At 37.2% G+C, this 22,913-nt stretch overlaps 2 protein-coding genes across 13 annotated transcripts in view; one reads left to right on the top strand and one right to left on the bottom strand.

The window, feature by feature from the left end:
• LOC105453048 (26S proteasome non-ATPase regulatory subunit 2-like) lies at nt 1-6,595 on the top strand. Of its 2 annotated transcripts, none has more exons than XM_011694708.1 (16): nt 1-398; nt 545-601; nt 764-1,122; nt 1,301-1,477; nt 1,789-1,975; nt 2,427-2,723; nt 2,994-3,076; nt 3,262-3,497; nt 3,748-3,886; nt 3,941-4,079; nt 4,217-4,422; nt 4,627-4,717; nt 5,043-5,330; nt 5,511-5,705; nt 5,831-6,025; nt 6,096-6,595. In XM_011694708.1, exons 1-16 carry the CDS (start codon nt 363-365, stop codon nt 6,111-6,113), a joined length of 2,703 nt encoding a protein of 900 aa, XP_011693010.1. In that variant the 5' UTR covers nt 1-362; the 3' UTR covers nt 6,114-6,595. The 2 variants fall into 2 exon arrangements, with proteins under 2 accessions (XP_011693010.1, XP_011693011.1); XM_011694709.1 differs by having other exon boundaries at nt 2-398; nt 3,959-4,079.
• A 553-nt stretch (nt 6,596-7,148) lies between these two features.
• Nucleotides 7,149-22,913, bottom strand: part of LOC105453049 (actin-binding LIM protein 2) — a 29,306-nt gene continuing 13,541 nt past the window's right edge. For 3 of the 11 annotated variants that reach the window (XM_011694716.1, XM_011694711.1, XM_011694710.1), the window contains 14 exons: nt 21,468-21,628; nt 21,158-21,323; nt 20,038-20,269; nt 19,204-19,519; nt 17,571-17,642; nt 16,752-16,935; nt 16,173-16,432; nt 15,814-16,075; nt 15,521-15,604; nt 13,760-13,860; nt 12,299-12,368; nt 10,946-11,028; nt 9,084-9,287; nt 7,149-8,864 (listed from right to left, as the gene is read on the bottom strand). In XM_011694716.1, the coding sequence (XP_011693018.1) occupies nt 8,751-8,864; nt 9,084-9,287; nt 10,946-11,028; nt 12,299-12,368; nt 13,760-13,860; nt 15,521-15,604; nt 15,814-16,075; nt 16,173-16,432; nt 16,752-16,935; nt 17,571-17,642; nt 19,204-19,519; nt 20,038-20,269; nt 21,158-21,323; nt 21,468-21,628 (2,309 nt within the window). In that variant the 3' untranslated portion in view covers nt 7,149-8,750. Of the gene's footprint in view, nt 8,865-9,083; nt 9,288-10,945; nt 11,029-12,298; nt 12,369-12,531; nt 12,630-13,759; nt 13,861-15,520; nt 15,605-15,813; nt 16,076-16,172; nt 16,433-16,751; nt 16,936-17,570; nt 17,643-19,203; nt 19,520-20,037; nt 20,270-21,157; nt 21,324-21,467; nt 21,629-22,913 lie in introns of those variants that run through there. The other 8 variants (XM_011694713.1, XM_011694712.1, XM_011694721.1 and 5 more) reach the window with 8 other exon arrangements.

Raw genomic sequence — 22,913 nt, forward strand, 5'->3', positions numbered from 1 at the left:
ACATCTGAATTTTTTGTTTGTGTTACAATTATAAATACGACGAATACGTCAAAAATATAAAATTAATATTCGGGATCTGCTTATGACGCTTATCGAATCATATTATATTCCAAACCAAGTTAAAACTAGTTCAGCTAAATCTTTCAGCGCAACTATAAATATGAGTCTTAATAAAAAAACCGTCGCCACATATGTCGGTTTCCGGAAAATAACGAAACAAAAGCCGTGCGCTGCGTATGACGGGTTGGAAAATTTATTTGACAACGTATTAATTAAAGTTTTTTGAATCGTTCAATTCAACGTCGAATCGACGAATTGTAGCGAAACATTTAATTGACGTAACGAGAAAACTTTTGAAAACGATGAATAAACGCAATCAAGATAAGGAAAGCGATATGGTAAGCGCGTAACGCTGGTTAAAAAATTGCAAGATATATCCAAATGTCAATTGAAAAAATGTATTGCCTATGAATTTATTTAAATGTCAGCCTGTATTAAAAATGAAATATCACGTGCCATCATTACTTTGCATTTTTATATGTAGAGTGAAGAAGATAAGAAGTTACAGGAAGAATTGCTGCAAGCGGTCGACGTATTAAACGTAAATAAATTTCGCCAGTTTCGTTGTATATTCAACTTAGAAAAAAAAAAGCGAACTTCTGAAGAATCAATCTAAAATTTACGATTCTTATTTTCGATAAGAAACTGCTATCTTTCTTACGATTAGAATGAATTGGACTGTTGCATGTAATTTTGCCACCAGGGGAAAGATGAATCAGCTATGTTGCTGTCGTTGAACCACATGAGGATGTTGATACGTACGTCCACGACTTCGATGACTTCCGTTCCGAAACCTCTCAAATACTTGAGAAATTTTTACCCGAGCTTGCGGAGCGCGTACGGGGGGCTCAAGCAGAAAGAGGCAAGGGTGCGTTTTGCAGAAATTCTGAGTGTACTCGCTCTCGCTGGAGCTACCCCGAGATCCAGGGACTGTCTGAATTTCTGCATCAAAGGGGCCGTGGATAATCCCGGGGAATGGGGCCACGAATACGTGCGGCAACTCGAGGCAGAGATCGTCGACGAATGGACGAATGCGCCGATCAGGGAGGAGCTCGAGATCAGGTGAGAGATATCACGTAAATATTATACGATTATCCAAATAAAACGTTTTACGATGACGTGACAATCTGCAGCGGGAATTTAGATAATGCTTCGATTTGCATATGTATTGCTAATGCTCAGCCTTAGATTTGAACCAAGATCAAAAGAGAACAATGTAAAGTAACGGCTCTAATTGTAGAACGCGTCTTACACCGTTGATTAAGAGTATCATCGCGTTCGACGTGAGACACAACGCGGAAATACAGGCGTGCGATCTGTGCCTGGAGATCGACGAGCTGAACTTCCTCGAGCAATGCCTGGATCCCACAAACTTTGCACGAGAGTGCCATTATTTAATTAGCTGCGCGACTTATAGGTAATGCAACTGGACAATATTACTATAATTGAAAGCGTACTCGTCTTATTTTTTTAAATAAAAACAAATCTAATATGTGGATTCTTTATAAAAATAAATTGTCTTTGTTGGAGCACAATTTGAAACATAAATCCATTTATAAATAAAATCTAATCTTTTAATTGCTTTGCAATTTAATGTCTACATAAAAATAATTCTATTTTTCAAATAAAATATGATTAAAATTGGTTACACTATTCAATAACCGGCGTATATTCCACTTCGCGTATTTGCATCACTGATTTACCTGTTAAATTACATGTATTCTTCAGCGAGGACACGGAGAGAAGACAAATATTAGAATTTGCCACGGAGCAATATCTGAAGTTTAACGAGTATACGAGGGCAATTTTGGTAGCGCTGCAACTTGCAAATTCGGAACTTGTTTTCAAGTGCTTTACCGCCTGCCCTGACTCTTTGACGAGGAATCAACTAGCCTTTATCCTCGCCCGTCTGCAAGTAACTCCTTGCATAATATCTGCATAGCATATTATTTGCATAGCATTTGACTATTTCATAACAGAGTGAGAAGCAAAACAACGCGTACAAGACGATGTTAAGAGCGGGGTTAAAAAAAATATCGTGTACCTCGGCAATCTTGTATACCTATAAAAATATGAATACTAAAATGTACGACTAATAATAAAAAAAACTGAACTTTCTTCTAAACATAAATTAATTAAAAAAAATTAAATAGCAGGCAATAATTACACAATCTTTCTATTTCTCCCTTTCAAACTATTAATAATAGTGAGCATTTTAATTGTCCTTCGCAAAAATTTAATACAAATCGTTCGAAATAGAAAAAGAGATAATTGTAAAATAAACTTTTTGTAATTTTGATTAAAAGAAATTTCACTAAATAAATTTGCATTAAAATATTAAAATATTAATCCCGTTTTCTGAATAGGATCAACCCCTCAGGACGGAGTATCATGGAGACGATGCTAAGGACATCGAGGCGATCCTTAGTAACGGCCATGTGAACAGCCACTTCCAAATTCTTGCCAGAGAGCTTGACATACTTGAGCCAAAGCTCCCAGAGGATATATACAAGAGCTGGTTGGTGAGCGGATTTAGGCAAATGGAGCACGATTCGGCTAGAGCGAATTTAGCGGCGAGTTTCGTTTCCGGTTTCATGCACGCGGGCTTCGGCCAAGACAAACTGATGGCGAATACGTCGGATTGTTGGGTGTACAAAAACAAGGTTTAACTATTCAATAATTTGCGAATATCTTAATTAATATACTAAAATTAACTTCCCAAAATTTTAATATTAAATAATTATTTAGTTTTATATTTTGTTATATTTGTAATATCAAATGTAATATAAAATTTGTGAGATATATATGATTATTTATCAATTTAAAAAAAGATTAAGAGATATTTGAATATTAAATACCATGTCTCCTGATTATATTTATATAATAAAAGTTACGTTTATATAAAAATATTACAAAGAAAATTTCTTTTTTAGGAACATGGAATGTTATCGGCTACTGCTTCGCTGGGCCTGATACATATGTGGGACGTCGACGGCGGATTAATTCCCATCGACAAGTTTGTATAAATTTCAATTAAGTAAAGAGACATATTAATCCTTAATGTCGCGAATTAATCTTAATTTTTTGAAATATATCTTTAGAAAAAGACATAATAAGGTAATAATAAGTAATTGATAGAATTAAAAAAAGAATTGTTATTTATTTTTTTAATCCTACTTACTGACTTTGCTCTCCGCGTAGATATCTTTATACAAACGAGGACTACGTGAAATCTGGTGCCTTGCTAGCGATCGGACTGGTGAATTGCGGAATTCGTAATGAATGCGATCCGGCTTTGGCGCTTCTCAGTGAATACGTGAAGTCAAATAGTCAGATCCTTCGCATCGGAGCCATTATGGGATTAGGTCTGGCTTACGCTGGTTCCAGAAGAAAAGATGTCACCGAACTTCTTTCTGGAGCTTTAGCCGATGAGCAAAGTAAATAATGTAATTATTATAGTCGATATATATAATTTTTTATTCGAATTATTTTCTTCCAAAAATAATAAAGTATAATTAATTTTTTTCAATAATAAAGAAAATTAGAAGCTAAAAAAAGTGAAGATAATCTTTGACGTTTTAAATTGTACGATTTCTCTCTTATAATTTATATATTTTTTTGTGTGGTTAAAATTTTTTAAAAAAGGGTAAAAATAATTAGTTGTCATACAGCTACGAATTTTTTCAGCTAATATGGAAGTGTTATCGTTGATCGCCATTTCTTTGGGCCTTGTAAATGTAGGCTCGGGGGACTCCGATGTATCCTCGGCTATCCTGTTGAAATTACTGGGATTATCTATGAAGGAACTCGTTATCACGCACTCTAAGTATAATTATATTATTATATTTATAACAATGTAAAAAAATAATTATACATATAGGAATCATTTTTCATTCAGATTTTTGGCGTTAGCCCTAGGAATGATTTATATGGGAACGCGAGACGCCATAGAAACCCCATCCGCAGCCCTCGAGGCTTTGCCGGAACCGTATAACTTTGCTTCGCAAACTATGCTACAGGTAAAATTAAATAAATATGATTTTCTCGAAAATAATCTCGTGAAAAAGTTCTTGTAAATGTAGCGAAGGTAGCTCTTAAATTTGTGTACTTTCTGAAAAACTATAAAATACAAACCTGATAAAAACGATTCTGTTAGATTTGCGCGTACGCGGGCACCGGCGACGTATTGATAGTGCAAGAACTATTAAGAATCTGCTCGGAAGCGATCGAGGAAGTAACGAGCGCGAAAACGACGCCCGATAATACTCCGATACCAAGCTGCTGCGACCAAAGAAGACCGCAGAGTTCTGCCAAGTTAGAAAAGAATAAAAAGAACGGCAGCCAATTCGAGGAGTCTGCTAAGTAAGCGTCTTACTAAAAGCAAAAAATATAAAATGTTAAATAAGACATTAATAAATAGCAATGCAAAATATAAATAAATAATTTTTAATAAATATAATTTGGAAAAAAAATTAATTTTTTGTTATGTTAATTTCTACATATTTAGTGCTAAATAACTATGATAATTATGATTAAGAAAATAATCAACGATGTAATTAATTTCAGAGATATTGGAACCCCGCAGGCTATAGCATCCCTTGGGGTAGGTGTAGTTGGGCTCGGAGAAGGAAAGGAAAATTCGAGGATCTTTGGTCAGGTGAGGAGATAAGTCGGCATGAGACCTCAATAAACTATACCGAATAGTTATGAGGACGCTCTCTATAGCTATCTCGGGCCGGAAGGAGACAGAGAAACATTTAAATTTCAATATATCTTAATTAACGTTTATGGGTTTCTATAACTCATTCATAATCACTGCGATTTAACGGACTATCTTTCTTTTCATGGCGTAGAGTGGAGGATCAGTTAGAAGTGTAATCGACTTTAATTAATATTTATTATGGGAACGGCTCTTGTGATAGTTGTGATCCCCTGGGTCCTCGCCACTCCTCGCTACGATTTACGACGCTTAACAAATGTAGGTCGGAAGATACGGACCAACGCCGGCGCGACGCGCTATGCCGCTCGCGTTGGCCCTATCATCTCTGTCGGACGCTGACCCAGCGGTCGTGGACGTGCTGAACAAGTACAGCCACGATCACGATGCCGACGTTGCTCTGAATGCGATCTTCGCCCTCGGCCTGGTGGGCGCGGGTACCAACAACGCGCGACTGGCGACGATGCTGAGACAGTTGGCAGCTTATTACGCGAAGAATCCGTCTCACTTGTTCCTCGTGCGCATCTCTCAGGGTTTGGTGCACCTGGGCAAGGTAAAGGTCTCGATAAAATCGGGCCGGTTACGGATTAAGCAGTTAGTTCAAACGGATGATAACGATATCAATAAAGCAACAATTGCTTTATTGATTTAGTTCACTTCTCTTTAATATAGAATGGAAATATATTAATCGTCGGAACAGTTTCGTCCTTATGCATTACATTCTTCCTTTCAGGGCACTTTATCTTTATCGCCTTTGCGGTATGCTTCGAAAGTTTTAGACTACACCGCCCTGGCTGGTCTGATGGTCGTCCTCGTTGCGTGTTTAGATTGCAGGAATCTCATACTATCTCAATCTCATTATTTAATGTACTACTTGGCGGTCGCGATGGAGCCAAGGTGGCTGGTCACTGTGGATGAAAATCTCAAGGTGCGCAAGGGGATTATTGAAAAAAATCAGCTGTAAGATCTTATAATCTGTTATAAGATCTTCAGTTGTATAAATGTATAAATATTCTTAGGGTTTAGAAACGATGTGTTCCCGATGCTTTGTAGAGCTTGCCGGTGTCGGTGAGGATCGGCCAAAGCGTGGACGTTGTGGGGAAAGCGGGTAATCCGAAATGCATTGTCGGCGGTCATGTACAAACCACACCAGTGTTGCTGTGCGCGGGCGAAAAGGCGGAATTAGTGTCGGACCAATACGAGCCGCTTTCCGGTGTGCTGGAGGGTTTCGTGATCCTTCGTGAGAAGGTAATTTCGTTAGTCTTGCACACCCTGCGGCGCTTCTCTGTCCGTGATTGAACGTGTGAACATTTTACAGCAGGCTGCAGCGAGTTAGGCAGCTCCGAGTTCGATATTCTGCGATGATTCCTTTGAATTGCCTTTCGATTTAGACGGATTACCTTTGCCAAGTCGGAGATCGACGCCAGCGAACACCAGCGAGCAAACGGAAAAGACCTTCCTCCGCGTATCTACATGAAACAGATCAGGAAATGGAAGTCTTGCGCGTACAGGCTTTGTTGCGGAATACAAACTGTTCGATTATAATTGACGGGAGAGTGGTGGTAACATCGTTAGCCTTTTTCGTATGTTTTGCATTTATTTAACTTTAGGGACTAGCGGAAGCAATGTGCTCTATACAACAGAAACATACATTGGTTCGCATTGCACAGTGGGAACAATAACGTTGCGCCATGATCAAGAATGCCGGCCGGTATACAAAATCAATAGAGCGTGACATTTACTTACTGATAAAGAACAAAATAAAAGGGGATTACACAAATGCATTTTATGCGAGTAAATATATATATATATATATATATATATATTATATATATATATATAAATGTTACAGTGTCGAGCGACGACACCAAGGTAACGAAATAATCACTTGTGTGTTAGCGATCATGGAGCACGTCGAATTTTCGTCGTGACGGAGCTGTTATTCAAGGCAACACGAAGATCCAAAGATGCTTGAAAAGCATCGTCGTTTCGAAAAGATTCAGGACGCGTTGCCTTGATAGGAATTGTAAGTCTTACGCAAAGCGTGTGTAGAACGCTTCGCGAGAGTGACGATTCCTCTCTCTCTCCCTCCGCATAAGATGTCCCACGACATTCGTTTGTTAGGCACATGACTTAAGGTAAGGGAACGGGGGGAGGGGAGGCGAAATGTGTGGATAATAAACGCAGCTGATTTGATAAAGACGTCGCACGCGCGTCGGTAGTAAAGTAGTTCGGTGGAGTTTGTTCGAAACAAAGCGTGTCAAATCGTATTGCACGCACGCGTATACGAATACGTAGTAGTAAACTCGTCTAGATATAATAATCGTACGGCGTAACAGTCGGACCTTCGATACGTCGTGCTTCTCATCTATATATGAAAATTTAACTTTATTCGCTTTATGCATAAATCGATTCTATATTCATTCAATGGACGCGTGTACGTCCAATATCAGCTTAACTGCTTTATCTATTATTTCAAAACTTTTTTTTAAATTCTGTGCAGGACCTAATTTAAGGGTGGAGGATGATCGTCGCGGTAAAACACAAAATTAAAGTATATTTTTACTTAGTGATAAAATTATCGGATTGTGTTTTGAGAGTAGCATAAAATAACTCTTGAAACGTAATGAGATATACGATAGAAGTGATTTATGCGTTTCGCATAAAATACATCTCTTTCTTGAGTTCGAATGTTATAAATTTCACAAGTTTTTCCTTTTGGAAATACACTAAGTAAACTGTATCTTCTAAAAAATTGTAACATTCGCTAAAAGATGAATACAAATGTATACAAGATTTGAAAAATGTCAAAATTTGTCTTACGCTACTTTCAAAATATTGTAAAAATTGCTACGAATTGGATATGACAATAAATCCGAAATACGATTAAAATGCGGTGAAACATACTTTCTATGTTATTGCTAGATCCGCCACAGCTATAAATTTGGTCCTGATTCTCTTAATCATACTCTAATGTAGAGCGATCGAGTAATTATAGAAGTCTATCGCAATCCGCACCGCAGAGCGTTTCTTTAATTAATACATCAAGGATAATTAAAAGGATAAAGACAAATTGATATCTTTTCACACAAGGACATTCGTATTTGCGCGCAAGCTACTTTATAAAATGATCCTTGACGCTGAGTAAGTTAAAAAGTGACAAATCACACGCAAATTGTCCGATTAATCAATGCAATCGCACTATTCAGCAAGCTGGGCTCACCTACTTTTAACTCTTCATGTTGCACATAGTAAAATAATATTAATAATATTAATAGTAGTTAAAAATTAATAATAATGATAAATCCTACATAGTAGCGTTTTTTTTCCTTGCGTCATAATCTTCCACAAAGTTAATATGTATGTATGCAATTTTTTTTAGCAAATACGCGGTTATGTACTTCGAAAACCTCCTAGCTGCTTCTCCACGCCGCTTTCTCGACTTCTCGATTAACTTCTTATTTACAATAGCATATTGTATTAAGAGTTTAAATCGCAACTTCTATTTGATTATCTTCTCCCCTATACGTTAATATCAGCCGTCATTGCGTATTCGTCGCCGTGTACGAGTGAAAAAACAAGTCGCGACAAGGAGCTCCGTGTGAACGGAGCTCGAAAACGACTACGTCGCTAAAAACAGATCGGGTCATAGATAAAAGCTGCCTGTGGTTTCGTTGCTGCGAGAAAAAAATTGACGACAAGTGGCAGTGCTTCCGCATCATTATACATTGTGTGTTTGTGCGCGTATGTGTCCGCGTATCTCGCGTGCACCTCCTCCGGTCTGGAGGACTTTTTTACTTTTTTTTTTTTTGCGAGCGCATCAATCGGCAGAACGGTTGTCGCAATGGCTGTCGAACACATTTTTTTCCCCGCGATGCATCTACCCACGCAGTAGGAATGTACGGTCCGTACCGCAGTAACGCAATCGCGACACGATGCGATGTGTGTAGGTAAGCAAAATATGTGGCGTGACTTAAAAGAGACGGGCACGTCTTTTGATTTCATTGCGACGCCACTGCGGCAGTCTGTAGAATTCCGCTCGGGAGCACTGTAGAACAGCTTCGAATTCTGCGTCGGAGAGGTGTCGCTGAAAAAAAAGGAGTACGAGTTATTTTTACGTTATTGTCAATCATATCACGATTATTGCACTAATTTACTTCAATAAATAACGTGACTAGGAGAGACAACGAAGAATATTATTATTTCTAAGAAAGTATTACATGTGTGACAGCACTGTATAATTTCGCAATTACTTATACAAACAAAGCAATTAAAGTGATAATTCACGCTCGTAGTTAAAACTCACCTCGAGATTGCAGCGATCCACGTCAGCTGGTAGCCTGTAGTTAGTGATAACAAGTAAATGGTAGGGATAAAGTTTGGGCGGTTCGGTTGGTGCAGCACCCATGTCCGGCAGCGATCTCCTTACGTGATGACCCCCGTGGCCCCCGACAACCGAACCTAGGCCACCCGTATACGTGGTGGACGATGGTATGATTCCACCATCATTCTGCGCCACAATACACATAAAATCATGAGTCACCAATGGAAACAACTGCGAATGGCACGGCAACGACATGATGCGAAAAAAATATAAGGGGTTGCATTCTTCGAATCTTCAGGAAAGCAAAATTTGAACGAGCAAGAACTCGTCAGATAATATTTTTATATAGAGTTCGTATCTTATATCAAATATAAATTTAATAACAAACTCATAAAACAAAATCTTTTAAAATGTATGACTTTTAAATTAAAAATTTGCGCTGTCATGCATCCCCTAAAAATATTCTTGTCCATGCCGTAAATAGTATAAACACATTCTATACACACTACAAAACTTTCGCTAATAACATAATTAATAAATATAATAATATATAATTAACAAATTTCTCTTATATATACACGTACGAATTCGTATGACTCAATAGACTGTGTTTGATGTAATAATATCAATTAATTAATTTCTAATTAAATTAGTATATCGATTAATGTTTCAAACATTTTCGTTTTTTCAATATTGAAATACACTAATTTAATCAAACTAAATTGAAGCGATCATCCTACGTGCGAACACTTTCATTTCTTTTCAAAATTTACGCAATATATATACAATTTTTTTATTTCTATAAAAATGCTACAGCTGTGACCTTTCAAGTGCGAATAATGTATATACCATACATGCATTCTTGTAATTGGAAGTTCTGTATGAAAAAAATATATACAAATACATTTTAATACGTGAAATATTTAAATAACATTGAATTGCTGATGTGTGACGATATCAATTTCCTATATATGTTATCTTCAAAAATTTTAAATAAATCATTCAAAGTTATATAAAAAATGTTCAATTATTTTTGTTTCACAGAATTAAAATTTTTCGTAAAATAATTTTTCGTAAATAAATTATAAATTATGAAATCGCAAAAAGATAAAATAACACATTTCGATCATAAAGCTAAATAATGCATAAAAGTAGCTTGATTAATTAACTTACTTAACTTAATTAAAAGATGAAAAAATTCTTATTCGATCAAAATCAATATGCAACATAGAGCAAATTAAAAGTACAGATGATAAAAAATGCAGAACTCAAAATAATAGCAAAATGTACAGCATGCATGCATACTCATTATACAGCATTATATACACAATATCTTACATCGTAAATAAGGACAAGTAGCAAATCAAGTATAATCATACAAGTAAATACAAATAAGTAAACAATATGCATATACACATCGTAAATTTTTCAAACGTACGAACTGTCTTGTTTCTCTAGATGAATGTGTGCATTTAATGCAACACATCTGCAATTATAGAGACGTGCTAGAATGTTAAATAAAATTACATTTGCATAAACTCCATTCATTAGAATAATCAAATTAGATACCATAATGCATAATTAAAAAAAAAATATATATATATTTGAATCTTCCTGCCTGTTAAAATTTAAGAAATTATTCAACAAATCAAAATTTGCTTGATAATTAATTATTCTTTAATTAAAATTAACAATTTTCATATTTTAAAAAAAAGTTGTTATAATCCACATTATAATAATTTTAAATTTAATACAGAAAGAGATGTATTTAAATGCGATACAATCAAAATCGTTCTAATAAATGGAGCTTTATTGTGAAACAGATGCAAAAACAAGCTACAAACCATGCTAATTCGCCGGGAGTAGTATGGGGCTGTGGTACATACCAATGCCCGTCGATCCACATCCGTGATGCTGCCTGTTGATACTAAAATTGGGGAAAAATTTGAAAAGAAAACCATATCAAACCATGTTGCACAAACCATTTCCTATGCTAACTACAATCTGTTTTTCATCAATCGTGTTTCCTTTTCATTACCTATACATTTCACGATTTATGCGTGAAATAAACAGAGCAACGCAATCATTACTATTTAATTATAAACGGACGAGGTAATTCTGGAGACACGATTGTTTTGTAATTCAATAAGTCTACCGCGAAATTTCCAGATTTATGGAAGGGTTGTCTAAAGTCTGTAAAAATGAATCGACTAAGATATTAATAATTGCGTTATGTACATAAAATGTTTTATCATTTAAGGAGTCGAAGGATGATATTACAATTATAATTTCTAGGCAAACATAAAACATACTAATAAGTATCGGCATCTCCATTTCTTTCTTTGACATTTCCTGGTTCAATATAATTTAATTCTCATCACTCTTAATTTATGATTATTCATCTGAAAGAAAATTCTGAGACACACCGTAGATGATTATTAATCTCATAAATCATAATAATCAAACAAAGTGTCACTATCACAGGTTTTTTTTTAAAATAGACAATGTTATATGACGATGTACAACAGGCCAATGTACGACGTACAATGTTTCACAGTGACAGTGCGATAGCTCGCAGGGATGTTAATAAAGCATGCGAGAACAAGGCAAAAAACGAAGTGTATAAAGAAGATGATTGAAGTGGCAGTGACGCGCTCGCAAAAATCGCCAGCAGTTCCATCACGAACTGTGCACAACAAGTCAATGCATGTAAATACTTGAAACGTCTCGGGAACCATGTCTCCTTCCCAAAACAGAAATTCTTGCAAAAGCTTCGGTATAAAAATGATCAAAACAGTCAATCTCTGAGACAATTGATAATTACATAGCTTTGATTTCAATTACTTTTAAACAAATTTCATACCAGAATATTAATTTTAAATTAGAAATCAAGAAATTTAACATAAAAAAAAACAAAGAAACGCCAAATAAAATTTCTATTAACAAGATCCTAACTCCAGATAAAAACTACAAAGTAATTTTGTTCTGCCAGACGTGACAAAAACGTCTTAAAACAGCGCTGTTAGTGTAATCTCAGTCTTCTTCGAAGCCCAATAGAACCCCTCGCTCGATTCACGATAGCACTGCATCCGTCTAATTTGCGAGCGCGTCAAGCTCGGGAAGCGTGAATGTAAACAGGTGAGAGGGTGTGTGCAGCGGGGACCGGCGTCGCGGTCGGCCCCTCTCGTTTTACTCACTGTCCGACTTGCCAGACGAGAAATCAGTGCTGTGCGTCTTGTCGCCCATCCCGCTGAACGAATAGTCGCCCTAGACGACAGAAAAGCGTTATCTTAGAGATGGCGTGTTCCGCTCGGCCGCCGCGCGGAGAGTCGACTCTATATGTATACTCTCGTTTAAATACGTTTATTTATTGCACTATCAGCGCGGTGCACGTCGCATCGCCGACTGTGACTTGCGGTGCAAGACTTACAGGGAGAGCAGACACGGAACCGCCGGTCGAGGAGAAGGTGTGACTTCGCGGTGCCAGACCGTACCCCGGCTTCGGGATGTGCCGAAGGGAGCTCACAACTGGTTTGCAAATCAGTCAATCGACAGGTGTTACTGATTAGTTCTCAGCGGTGATTTCAATTCGTTCTCTCAATCTCCCATACGAATGCCCAACGTTCGCTTGCCAGATTAATTTTTTTTTTTTGTAATCCGTAAAACTCTACCCGGAGCCATGCCGCTCCCTCATGTGTCCCAACCCAAGATCAACCACTGTCAAGGGATTTCCCCCTATATTCTTGGCGCCTTAACAATGATATACTTGGTACTTTGCATTTTGCGATGTTTCTCACGGATTCGAATAGATTTAAAGAGACAGACATCCATTGATATACATGCGATATAATTTTAAATTAGGGATAGTTCAATTTTTCTCCTGTTATATAGTATTTTACATACATAATTATTTCTTATGTAATTAATAATTAAAATAAAGAATTATCTTTAATTTTATCGCGTGTAACAAAGGATATCTGCGATGATAATAATTTCAAATATATTATCGCACCCCCATCGGCAAACGGCGCTTAAAGATATCCAATAGTCTCGCGAGTGCACAAAGCGAGTTCACTCTCATTAAGTAGAGGCAATTCGCGGTTAAAAAAAAAAAGATACATAAAAAGCCAGCACCTGCGTGTAAGTACAATAGATTCTTCTCGTAAGCGCGCCCGCCGTGATGACAAGTCAAAAGTTTTCCTTTCTTACTGAAAAACGCAGACAGAAATATAAACGGTTCACCAAAAACAAAAATTGTAATATATTTACATTTTATGTTATCGCATATTTTACAATAAATGGGATGCATTTGAAATCATAGACGCAAATAAAACATAAAATCAGACAAACTACTTTTGTATTATCAAACATTTAAGGTGATCGTTGTTCCAATATATCGAGATAGCAAAAATTGTAAATTCTTATGTTTTCATCGGCAAATATACATTTTACATGCCTAATTTACACGTGCACAATTTACAGTCTTTAAACGCGTAAAAATAATTAAACGCGTATAATAAGGTGATAAAACACTGAAACTTTCCAAGAAAGGAAAAAAGCTGAACTTATAAGTCGACAAGCTTGAAAACAGAACTTAGAAATGGACTTGGTTTGACTTGGGACCAACGGCGGGCGAATTGGAAAGTTTTCGGACTCACCGAGTGATAGTGCCTACTGGCGTTTGGAAGAGTGAAGGCGCGCTGAGTACCAAGGGGTGGATAGTTTCTGGGAGCCGGGGAGCGCGCCGATGACCTCCCAACTGCCGCCCACGCAAACACAACACAAACACAAAAACACAAATAGAGACACAATGATAGTAGACGACAGGTAGTAGCATCGTGTGACTAACGTAGATTGCCGTGTCCTATTAAATCTAGAGCGCTAACTTGGAATTATCAGTGATTTATATATAAATGCTTCATAATTTTTATAAACAAAAATACAATCAGAAAGACTTTTTAAAACAAAATGTAGTAATTACGTTTCTGTTGAAACGTAATTACTACAAGCTGCAACAACAATTAAATTAAATCCTCTTATTACAGTAATTCGAAACAGCAATCTTTGATCGCCTTTTTTGATATTGTAATACTTTGTTTTCTAATTATTCAGTCTTTTAGTATTGCATAAAATTGTGTTATTTGACAAATTATAATTCCATATTAGCGTTCTAACATTAATTGATTATCCAACATTGGAAGATACCGTGAAGCAAAATTCTGTATATTTGTCAGAAAGCAAAGATGTGCAGTGCAGAAAAAAGAAATACTTATCATGCGTAATAAATCAAAATGTATTGCCAAATTATCTTCCAATATTGTAAATAAGATTTAAAAAATATCTAAGAACTAATTCTTTTTAAAAAAGCATTTTAACATAACAAAAATTAACAATTCAGTTTCCAATTATATTATCAAAATCAAATTAGATAGTAGATTTTGAGCTATATTTGTTGCGCTTAATAAGCGGCATAAAAAGCAATATTTGAAATAATAAAATATAATTCTTCTAATTGCAAAGAAATATTGCAAATATAAATAAGATAAAAAATTAGAAACGATTATCTATAATAAATGTCCATACATCGTAATAATTTTTTTATTGAAAACGATTGACTTTGCTTAAATTTAGATAGAGTGATTACGACAGCGATTCAAATCTTACTGAAGCGTACAGAAAAGAGATGAAAAAATGACGATAAACTGACATTTCAGTCAATTTAAAGTTCAGTTTAACTTCTAAAGGTACGGTCGTGCCGCGGAAATGAGAGTGATGTGCATTGGAGCAATATGTGTCCGTGTATAATATAAATTTCGTGGTCCCAAGTACCATGCAAGATACAGAAACAGGATCAATTTACCTCGAGAAAACGATTTCCAGGGCTAAGGATTGCAATGGCGATTTAATTGCCCGTTATTTCGAGGTATCGATTGATGCGTCGTTCGTAGTTCGATGGAAAAAAAGTGATAAGGCAAGCACATCGAGGTGAGGGAACGACAACATGCATAGGCAGAATACATCACCTGTTGTATTAATTGGACGTCCAGTGTATGGTTTTTTTTTGGTGCTACGCACGCCACTTAAAATAAAGTCCTGCTCTCGAAACGTTACTGTTATCATCGTTTGTTAATTAGCATGAAATCCTCCCACGTCATAATTTGCATTGGCCGATTCGGTCGTTTGCTCCACAGAGCAAACGTTCCATATTTTTTTCTTTATCGATAAAATGGGACCATTTACGATCGCCCGCCCTGGGAAACCCCGCTAACTATCGAGACTCACAGTGTTCTCTAATCAATGTTACTTTAAACGGTAGAGTGGTAATGTTAGTGTCATGTGCGAACGTGTGGACATGTATGAGATGATCGTTACTTATGTTAATGAAACAATTACGAGTGGCGTGGCGGACGATAACTTACCGTTGTAGCTAGGCCCGCTGGATCTGTAGCTGAAGCCATCGTCGTCCTCCCAAGGCCGTGCGTGATCGATATTTCGCGAAGGCGCTGTACAAAATGTGTAATTTCGAATTATCTTCTACATAAATATTAACTCTACGACACTCTTAGTGCACTCTAACTATATAGATTTTCAAGTCTAAGAACAATATGTCCTTAAGATATTGAATAAATTCAATTAAGTAAGCTAAATAATTGAAGAGTCTTAATGTCAAAATACTGAAAGTATAAAATTGTCTAATTTTAAAACAACTTACATGCACCGACGGGACTCTCGTAGCGCAATCGATACGTTGGCTCCCTGGCGGCAGACGGTGTCCTCGAGGCATTTCTAGGATCAACGTTCGCGGCTCTGTGTCTCAAATTCTCCCGATCCTTTTCGCGATCTTGCAGGAATACCTTAGCTATTCCCGTGTCAATCTTACTCAATTCGTCCTGCTCCTTCTTCAGTTTCTGCTCCGCCTCCTTGATGTATGTTTTGTTATCCACGTCATCCTCGTCATCAGATGCAGGTACTCCCTGAATCAAAAGCAGGCATCGGAACGTTAATTAATCAGCAGCGTTAAAAGATTAGTGACAAAAAGTGACATATTATTTTGATGATTAAAGATAATACCTTGTAAGTGTCGGACCATCGTCTACGTCTCTCAGGATCAGTGTAAGGATACGGCGGAGCGGGGAAATCGTCTCTCTCGATTGGCGGTTGGGCCCCCGGGGGTGGTTTCATGGCGTCCGGATAATGCGCTAATTCTATCGGCTCGTCATTATCCACCTGGCTTGCCGGCGATTTCGGTCTGGTGTCGCTCAACGCGTCGACCAAAGCTCTCATCCCTGATCTGCTGCTGCGTCCACCGCTGCTTCTTATCGAACGAGATGCTGTGCAACGAAACAAACGCGTTCTCATGCGGACTAACTGACAAATTTAACTCTGGAGAACATATATAAATCGATAAATCAGATAAACGATACAGAATTAAAATGAAAGATATTTTTTAATATTTCAAAAAAAATCTTATATTTTATAAGCTCAATTTAGAAATTAAATAGAAGTTCAGTTCGTAAGGCTCAAGATATTAAAGAAATAACTACACTTGACTGTAATATAGTTGTGCATAGTTGTTTAATTCTATTAATATTTAATTAAAAGCCTGTTAATATCTAATAATTAAATTAAGTATACATAGAGAAAACTTACAGCTAGGTCTATGAAAATGCGGGCTAGTAGGGGGTTTATCGTACGGCTGTATCGGACGTCTCAGATATCCTTGACTGGGCGTTTCAGTCAAGTACGAGTAAGTATAAATCCTAGATACATCTTCCGATGGTCGTCCATATTCTCGCAGGATCAGGCCGGGGCTTCCAGTTCGCGCGGGATAATACTGAGGGAATCAATGTATCTTATCACGAATGTGATACAACTTGCGTTTTATATATATCTGAATGTTACTATCAATTATACAAAGTGTGTTAAAGAAATTGGGCAAACAAAGTCTTAGGATAATTTGATTTCGTATTCATTCCTTTTAAAAGGAATTAACAATTATTGTTCGTATCTATATCTTATGTTTGTATTCGAATTAACGCACTTTGTATAGAAGAAAAAGATCGTGCGAGGCGGGCAACGCTCTGTCAAGAAATTTATATTAACTACAAATTTGAAAATTTAAAAAAAATTTTTAAATATATTAATTTTCTTTCTTCATTCATATTATATTTGTGATCTAGAAAACAACAAATAATCGCTAACTAAAATAATCGAAGACGCAGTTAGATTTTCGATAGAAATCATCTTGTTTTACTAGTAAAAATGACTATATAACTCTAGCCAGGATATATAAACCCCGAACATTGTCTCTAGTTTTACTTTTTTATTTGGATGGATCAATAAAATTGAAATAGAACCGCAAGTGTCTGTCAGAGCGAAAGCACGCGTCGCCGAGAAGAGGTAACGCGAGAAGTGATACCAGAAATACTTGTTGAGAGAGTGCTGTGCTAAAGTGAACACATGGCATACCTTGCGACTGAGGCTGCTGTAAGGGCTGCACAGCGATCCGTTCAGGCTTGGCGTGCGTGACCGCAATGAAAACTATACATAATGACCGTGCGGAAAAAGTAAACAACGATTAAGAAAAGCGATAATAAAAAAAACTTAATCAAAATCAAGTATGATAATATAATCTTTGACGTTTTCTACATCGAGGCGTGCGTGAGACGAAAGAAACGGTAAAAAGTGACAAGCCAGCTGATCCTCCGAGGCAAAAATCAAGCTATACACAAAGCTAATGAAATAACTAATGTCTCTTGGATTCGAGGTGTTCTGCTCTATATTGCCGCTATACAGAATACTATACTAACATATAACATACAAGAATATACATCGAATGACAAAGTGTTCCGTGGAAAAGTTTGCAAGATTTTAAAGACATGAAGTGACGTTTTTAATACAGAGAGTACCCTATCGTACATTACATCTCACGATAATAAAAATCATAAACCTTCAAGGAAAACGTTTAACATATGCGAAACACTTCGCTTTTCTCATGATGTAATTGGTAAATTCAATTATGCAGACGAATACAACTCAATATACAATGCAGCTAATAATAAGTCGAATAATGCAAGTGCTAGACATAAACAGCAGCATGCACTTCTTTTATTTTCTAACATAACATGGAAATCATAATTTCTAATAATACTGACATCAAAACAACATTATTGCATCTAACTATTGAATCATACGATGTTGGACTCTTGACTCCCTCATTTAAAAATTAATATAAAATTAGTGATTTTTCTCGAAACTTTTTTCAAGTAGATGTTAAATGAAAAACTTAAGAGCAGTTACGTTTGAAAAATACTAGTCTATATCCTCTGGATCAGGAAAGAATCAAAATTAGACACGATGTATTATTTTAGAACCTCCGGAACGCGATGCTATTTCCATTCACCGTTTGAGATATGTGAGTGTCGCTTCAACGACAGATCATAGAATGTATTTGTGTCGTTGAATTTACTAAAGCATGTTCCTATTATATATCATCTGTTTAAAATAGTTTTATTTAAATTATAATTCCTACTGCTTTTTCAAACGCAGTGTTCTCAGTGATTTATGTAAAATATATCTTTTAAAAAAATGCACTTACTTTAGACACGGCCCCTATACAGGCAACGTTATACACGCGTATTAAAATGACCTACTTAAGTCACAAATAATATTGCATTACTTTAAATTATGCTCTGCATTAGTTCATAAAATAAAAGGCTGAAGGCTCATTGTTAAGACATATCGTTAATATTTAATATGAATCACAATAATTGCTATAAAGTTGTATAAAATACAAACGTGTATATATACAGCTTTATTCACAATAAGCAAGTCAAGCGTAACGAAAATATAACGCGAAATAAAGTAAAATGCTATCTTTTTTTACACATGTTAATTCGACAATCAACGGTCGTATACGATAATATCCAAACGATTAAACGTATTAAGATGCTACAATCGCTTCGTTAGAATTTTCGTAATTAAATTAAGGAACTAGTAAACAAGCTTCTGCACTAGCTTAAATCAGTTATAATACACGAATGTACAGAGTAAACACGTCTAGACAGCGAATTTACCGATCGCGCGACGCAATCGGGCTTACCTGCATCTCCGATGCGCTGCTGGAAATTCGCTCCGATTCCCGATGCTGCGGAGTGTGAGTGTCATGTCCGTTGACGATACCATTGGGTCCGGTAGGTCCTGGCCCACAGCGTGGGTGCCATATAGCGGCACCCTGCAGGTACATTTCCTCCCCGTCGCCGAACGGGTCGCCGCATTTCGTGCAGCGCGCGCAGGTCGGATGGAAGTGATGGTTGTCACCGGCCTGCAAGACCTTGCCGCTGATGTAACGGTTGCAATAGGCGCACTTTACTCCAAACTGCTTCTGGTAATCCTTCTCGCAGTAAGGCACGCCATCTCTGTTAAAAAAGAAAACAAATTTAATAGCTGCGCCTCGAATGTCATTTAAATCTCGTACCTTCTTTATTCATTTCTACGCTGGCTTTGAAGAAAGATATTTTGAAGTTAAAATAAATAAATTTAAAAAACAGACTTATTAATGTCTTAGAAAATACATATTTCTTTTTCTAGAAGCTTCATTTTTTTAATTTTTTCAATTCTATAACTATCTAATTCCAATCCCAAACTCATAAAGAAGCTCATATCATACTTGTCTAGTAGTAATACCCCAAATTAAACGGATCGAATTCACTTTCGTTTTCTTAACAACTTTTTTGACGAGAGACTAAATGTGAAATCCAGCGTAATTTATTCATACAACATTCAATTGGTCTTAATTTTTTGAAAATGGGTAACATGCATCGTTATAATACACGATAAAGTGCATGTCATGCCAGATTTTTACCTTTAATCGAATAATTAATGTACAATGATATCAATAAGATAAATTTGTGGATCATCATAACGCAAGACTCACTTTCCCATGTATTCCCCGTGAAGCACGGTGTCGCAGCTATGACACTTGAAGCACCAGACGTGCCATTGACGATCGAGGGCGACCAATGCCTGACCTTCCCTCAATTGGTTTCCACAACCGGCGCAGGCACCAGGATCGGCGTGTCCGCCGCCTTTGGTGCCGGCGCTATTGCCGAGCGGCGTGGAGGCCTCGCGTACCGGGATACCGACGCATCGGTGACACAGCGCTTGACCTGCGACCAATGCATAAGTTAGTGGAGATTAATGAAATCTGGCGACTGGATCTCGAGACGTTACCATTAACCTTTGCGCTGCGCGCCAATTGTGTCCCCCTTCTATAATGAAATTGTCATTCAATTTCATTTATTCATTGCAACCCTTTCACTTGAAAGAAACTGATTCAAGATCGCTCAGTTCTATATTATGTTGACCGCATTGCAATATACATTCCATAAATTGTTGCTTCAGTAACAGCAATAATTGAGAAATCGATATAATGCTTCGGAAAATGTACAGAATGTGTTTGAATTGATAAGAGCTTGTAAAAATAAAACTTTCTTCAATAAATTATTTCAACTGACATTCCCCCAAATTAAACGGATCGAATTCACTTTCATTTTCTTGACAACTTTCTTGACGAGGGACTAAATGTGAAATCCAGCGTAATTTATTCATAACGTTCAATCGGCCTTAATTTCTTGGAAATGGGTGACATGCACCGTTATAACGCACGATAAAGTGATGCATGTCAGGCCGGATTTTTACCTTTGGCCGCGTAATTGTTACAAGGACGTACATAGTAGACGCGCGCGGCCTTGTAACGGTAAAATAACGATATGGCCAAGTGGCAATTTGCTTCAACAGATTGACTGTAACGCTAATTGTGAAAGCTGCACCAAAGAGATCATCGGCGATAACACGGTATACGCAGCGCGATCCCACAATTGGCCAGAAATTGTTGACCACTCGAATTAGCGAGTCTTCTACGGCATTCGGCGTTCTCGTCTCGTGCAGCAAGAAACGCTGCGTTATATGTCAACAAGCGGTACGCGCGCTAAACGAAGATCGGATCAATTTAACCTTCGAGAAGTCGAGCGGAGTATAATTGTTTAATCACGTACCTTGAACAAGGGACACTTTTGTTCCCTGTCCCAGCAACGGTTGCCGGCATCTTTGGCAATGGAAACAATTTGGGTGGAATGCGTGCTTCTCGCCGGCTGTTACCACGTCACCCTCCACGTACTCCCCGCAACCGGCGCATCGTGTACCCCAGCGCTCCCGGTAATCCTGATGAGGCAGAACGACAAACGCGAATTGAATTTGCGCATCTATCTCTCTCTTCCCGACGAGAGATTTTCCGAAAGATTTTCTATTACATTGAAAAAAATATCCAAGAAATGTCGAGTAAGCGCGACATTTCCTGCGACTCACCTTGGTGCAGTAGTAGGAACCCTCGCGTGCGAAGAAGCCACCCTGCGCCAAACTGGCGTTGCACTGGGCGCACTTGAAGCACCCTATGTGAAAGTATTTGTCCTGCACCCGCAGCACCTCCCCACTGCACTTCTTCTTACAAGATTGACAAAATGTTTTACCTGAAACGAAAAAAAGCAATCATTTTAGAGGTGCTATACTTCGCGGATCATTAGCTTTCCATTCCAATCTCGTAAGTTAGTATCCGCAGACAATAACTCGAGAAATAGACGTGAAAAATATTGTAATTAATTGGCGAGCATTCGCGCGCAACAAAATCTCTACTGCTTTACAGCAAAATAATAGCCTATATAGGAAAATAGTAGCGAATGTTTAAAGGTTTTTTTTCTGTAATATTTATGAATCTTTAATTAGGGATAATTACATTACTTGCTCTTGATGTTTTATCGAAATGACTAGGTAAAGAATTCAGATTTTTAGGAGAATTATTTATTGCGGAATATACATTTTCAGAGACTGAGACGACCAAACAACTCTTATAATTGACGACTAAAGAACATTTAATATTACTGATATCTTTATTCTATGGCTGCGTTCGAGAAGCGCCCTATCAGCTCTATTTTGTCATATTATTTTTATCGTTAATTAGACGTAAAAGGAGAACAACATGATGCAATAGCGCTAATAGCATCCAAACGCATACTATGTTATTATAAAGTGACGGGAAGTTGAAGAAATTAACTGGCTATTATTTAAAGCATTATCAAAATTTTTTCATTTGTAAAAAATAGATTAATTTAATATAAAATTTTGTGAATAATGTAAATAATAAAAAAATAATATAAAATGTGATATTCACAACACAGTCTTACTTATTCACATTACAGAAATTTTATCATTATATGGACGTAATAAAAATTTTATCATACACGATAAGACAAAGACGAACTTCGCCGGGTAGGCAACGTTAAATAATAAAACATGTTAAATAATAAAATTGTTAACGGCGTGAACTTTTCCCACAAGTGTACACGAGGGACGCAAGCTAAAAATAACGGGAAGAAGAGACCGTATGAGTCACGCACCTGCTCGTCCGTGCGTGCCGATCATTCGAGATTTCTTTGAGTGCGTTTACGCCAACAATGGCGACTCGCATCTCCCACTCGCGTGGCCGTCGGCTCTCCTCGGAGAGTACGTTAACTTTCAGCGATTACATAACGCACCTGTCGTCGACTGAAAGGGTGCATTACAATGCTCGCCTTCAGGAAGAGGATCAGACCGCGCGTTCTAATAGCGTTCTCTCCATTGAAACGATTTGGATTAGGTCCAGAATAATCAAGTCTCAACGAACCGATGTCCGGAGATAGCTTCGATCGCGAAGCTAAATGGCAGATTAAAGACAGTTTATTTATCTCCGGCTGCGCGGGATAACTGTTAATGGTATAG

This window comes from Wasmannia auropunctata, unplaced genomic scaffold (genome assembly GCF_000956235.1).
Source record: "Wasmannia auropunctata unplaced genomic scaffold, wasmannia.A_1.0 LD336022.1, whole genome shotgun sequence".
Taxonomy (NCBI): Eukaryota; Metazoa; Arthropoda; class Insecta; order Hymenoptera; family Formicidae; genus Wasmannia; species Wasmannia auropunctata.

Coding starts and splice junctions, on each gene's coding strand:
- LOC105453048 (XM_011694708.1), top strand. CDS start 363: ATGAATAAACGCAATCAAGATAAGGAAAGCGATATG. Junction 3,887..3,940: donor CTCGTTATCACGCACTCTAA/GTATAATTATAT, acceptor TTATACATATAG/GAATCATTTTTCATTCAGAT. Junction 4,080..4,216: donor CTTCGCAAACTATGCTACAG/GTAAAATTAAAT, acceptor CGATTCTGTTAG/ATTTGCGCGTACGCGGGCAC.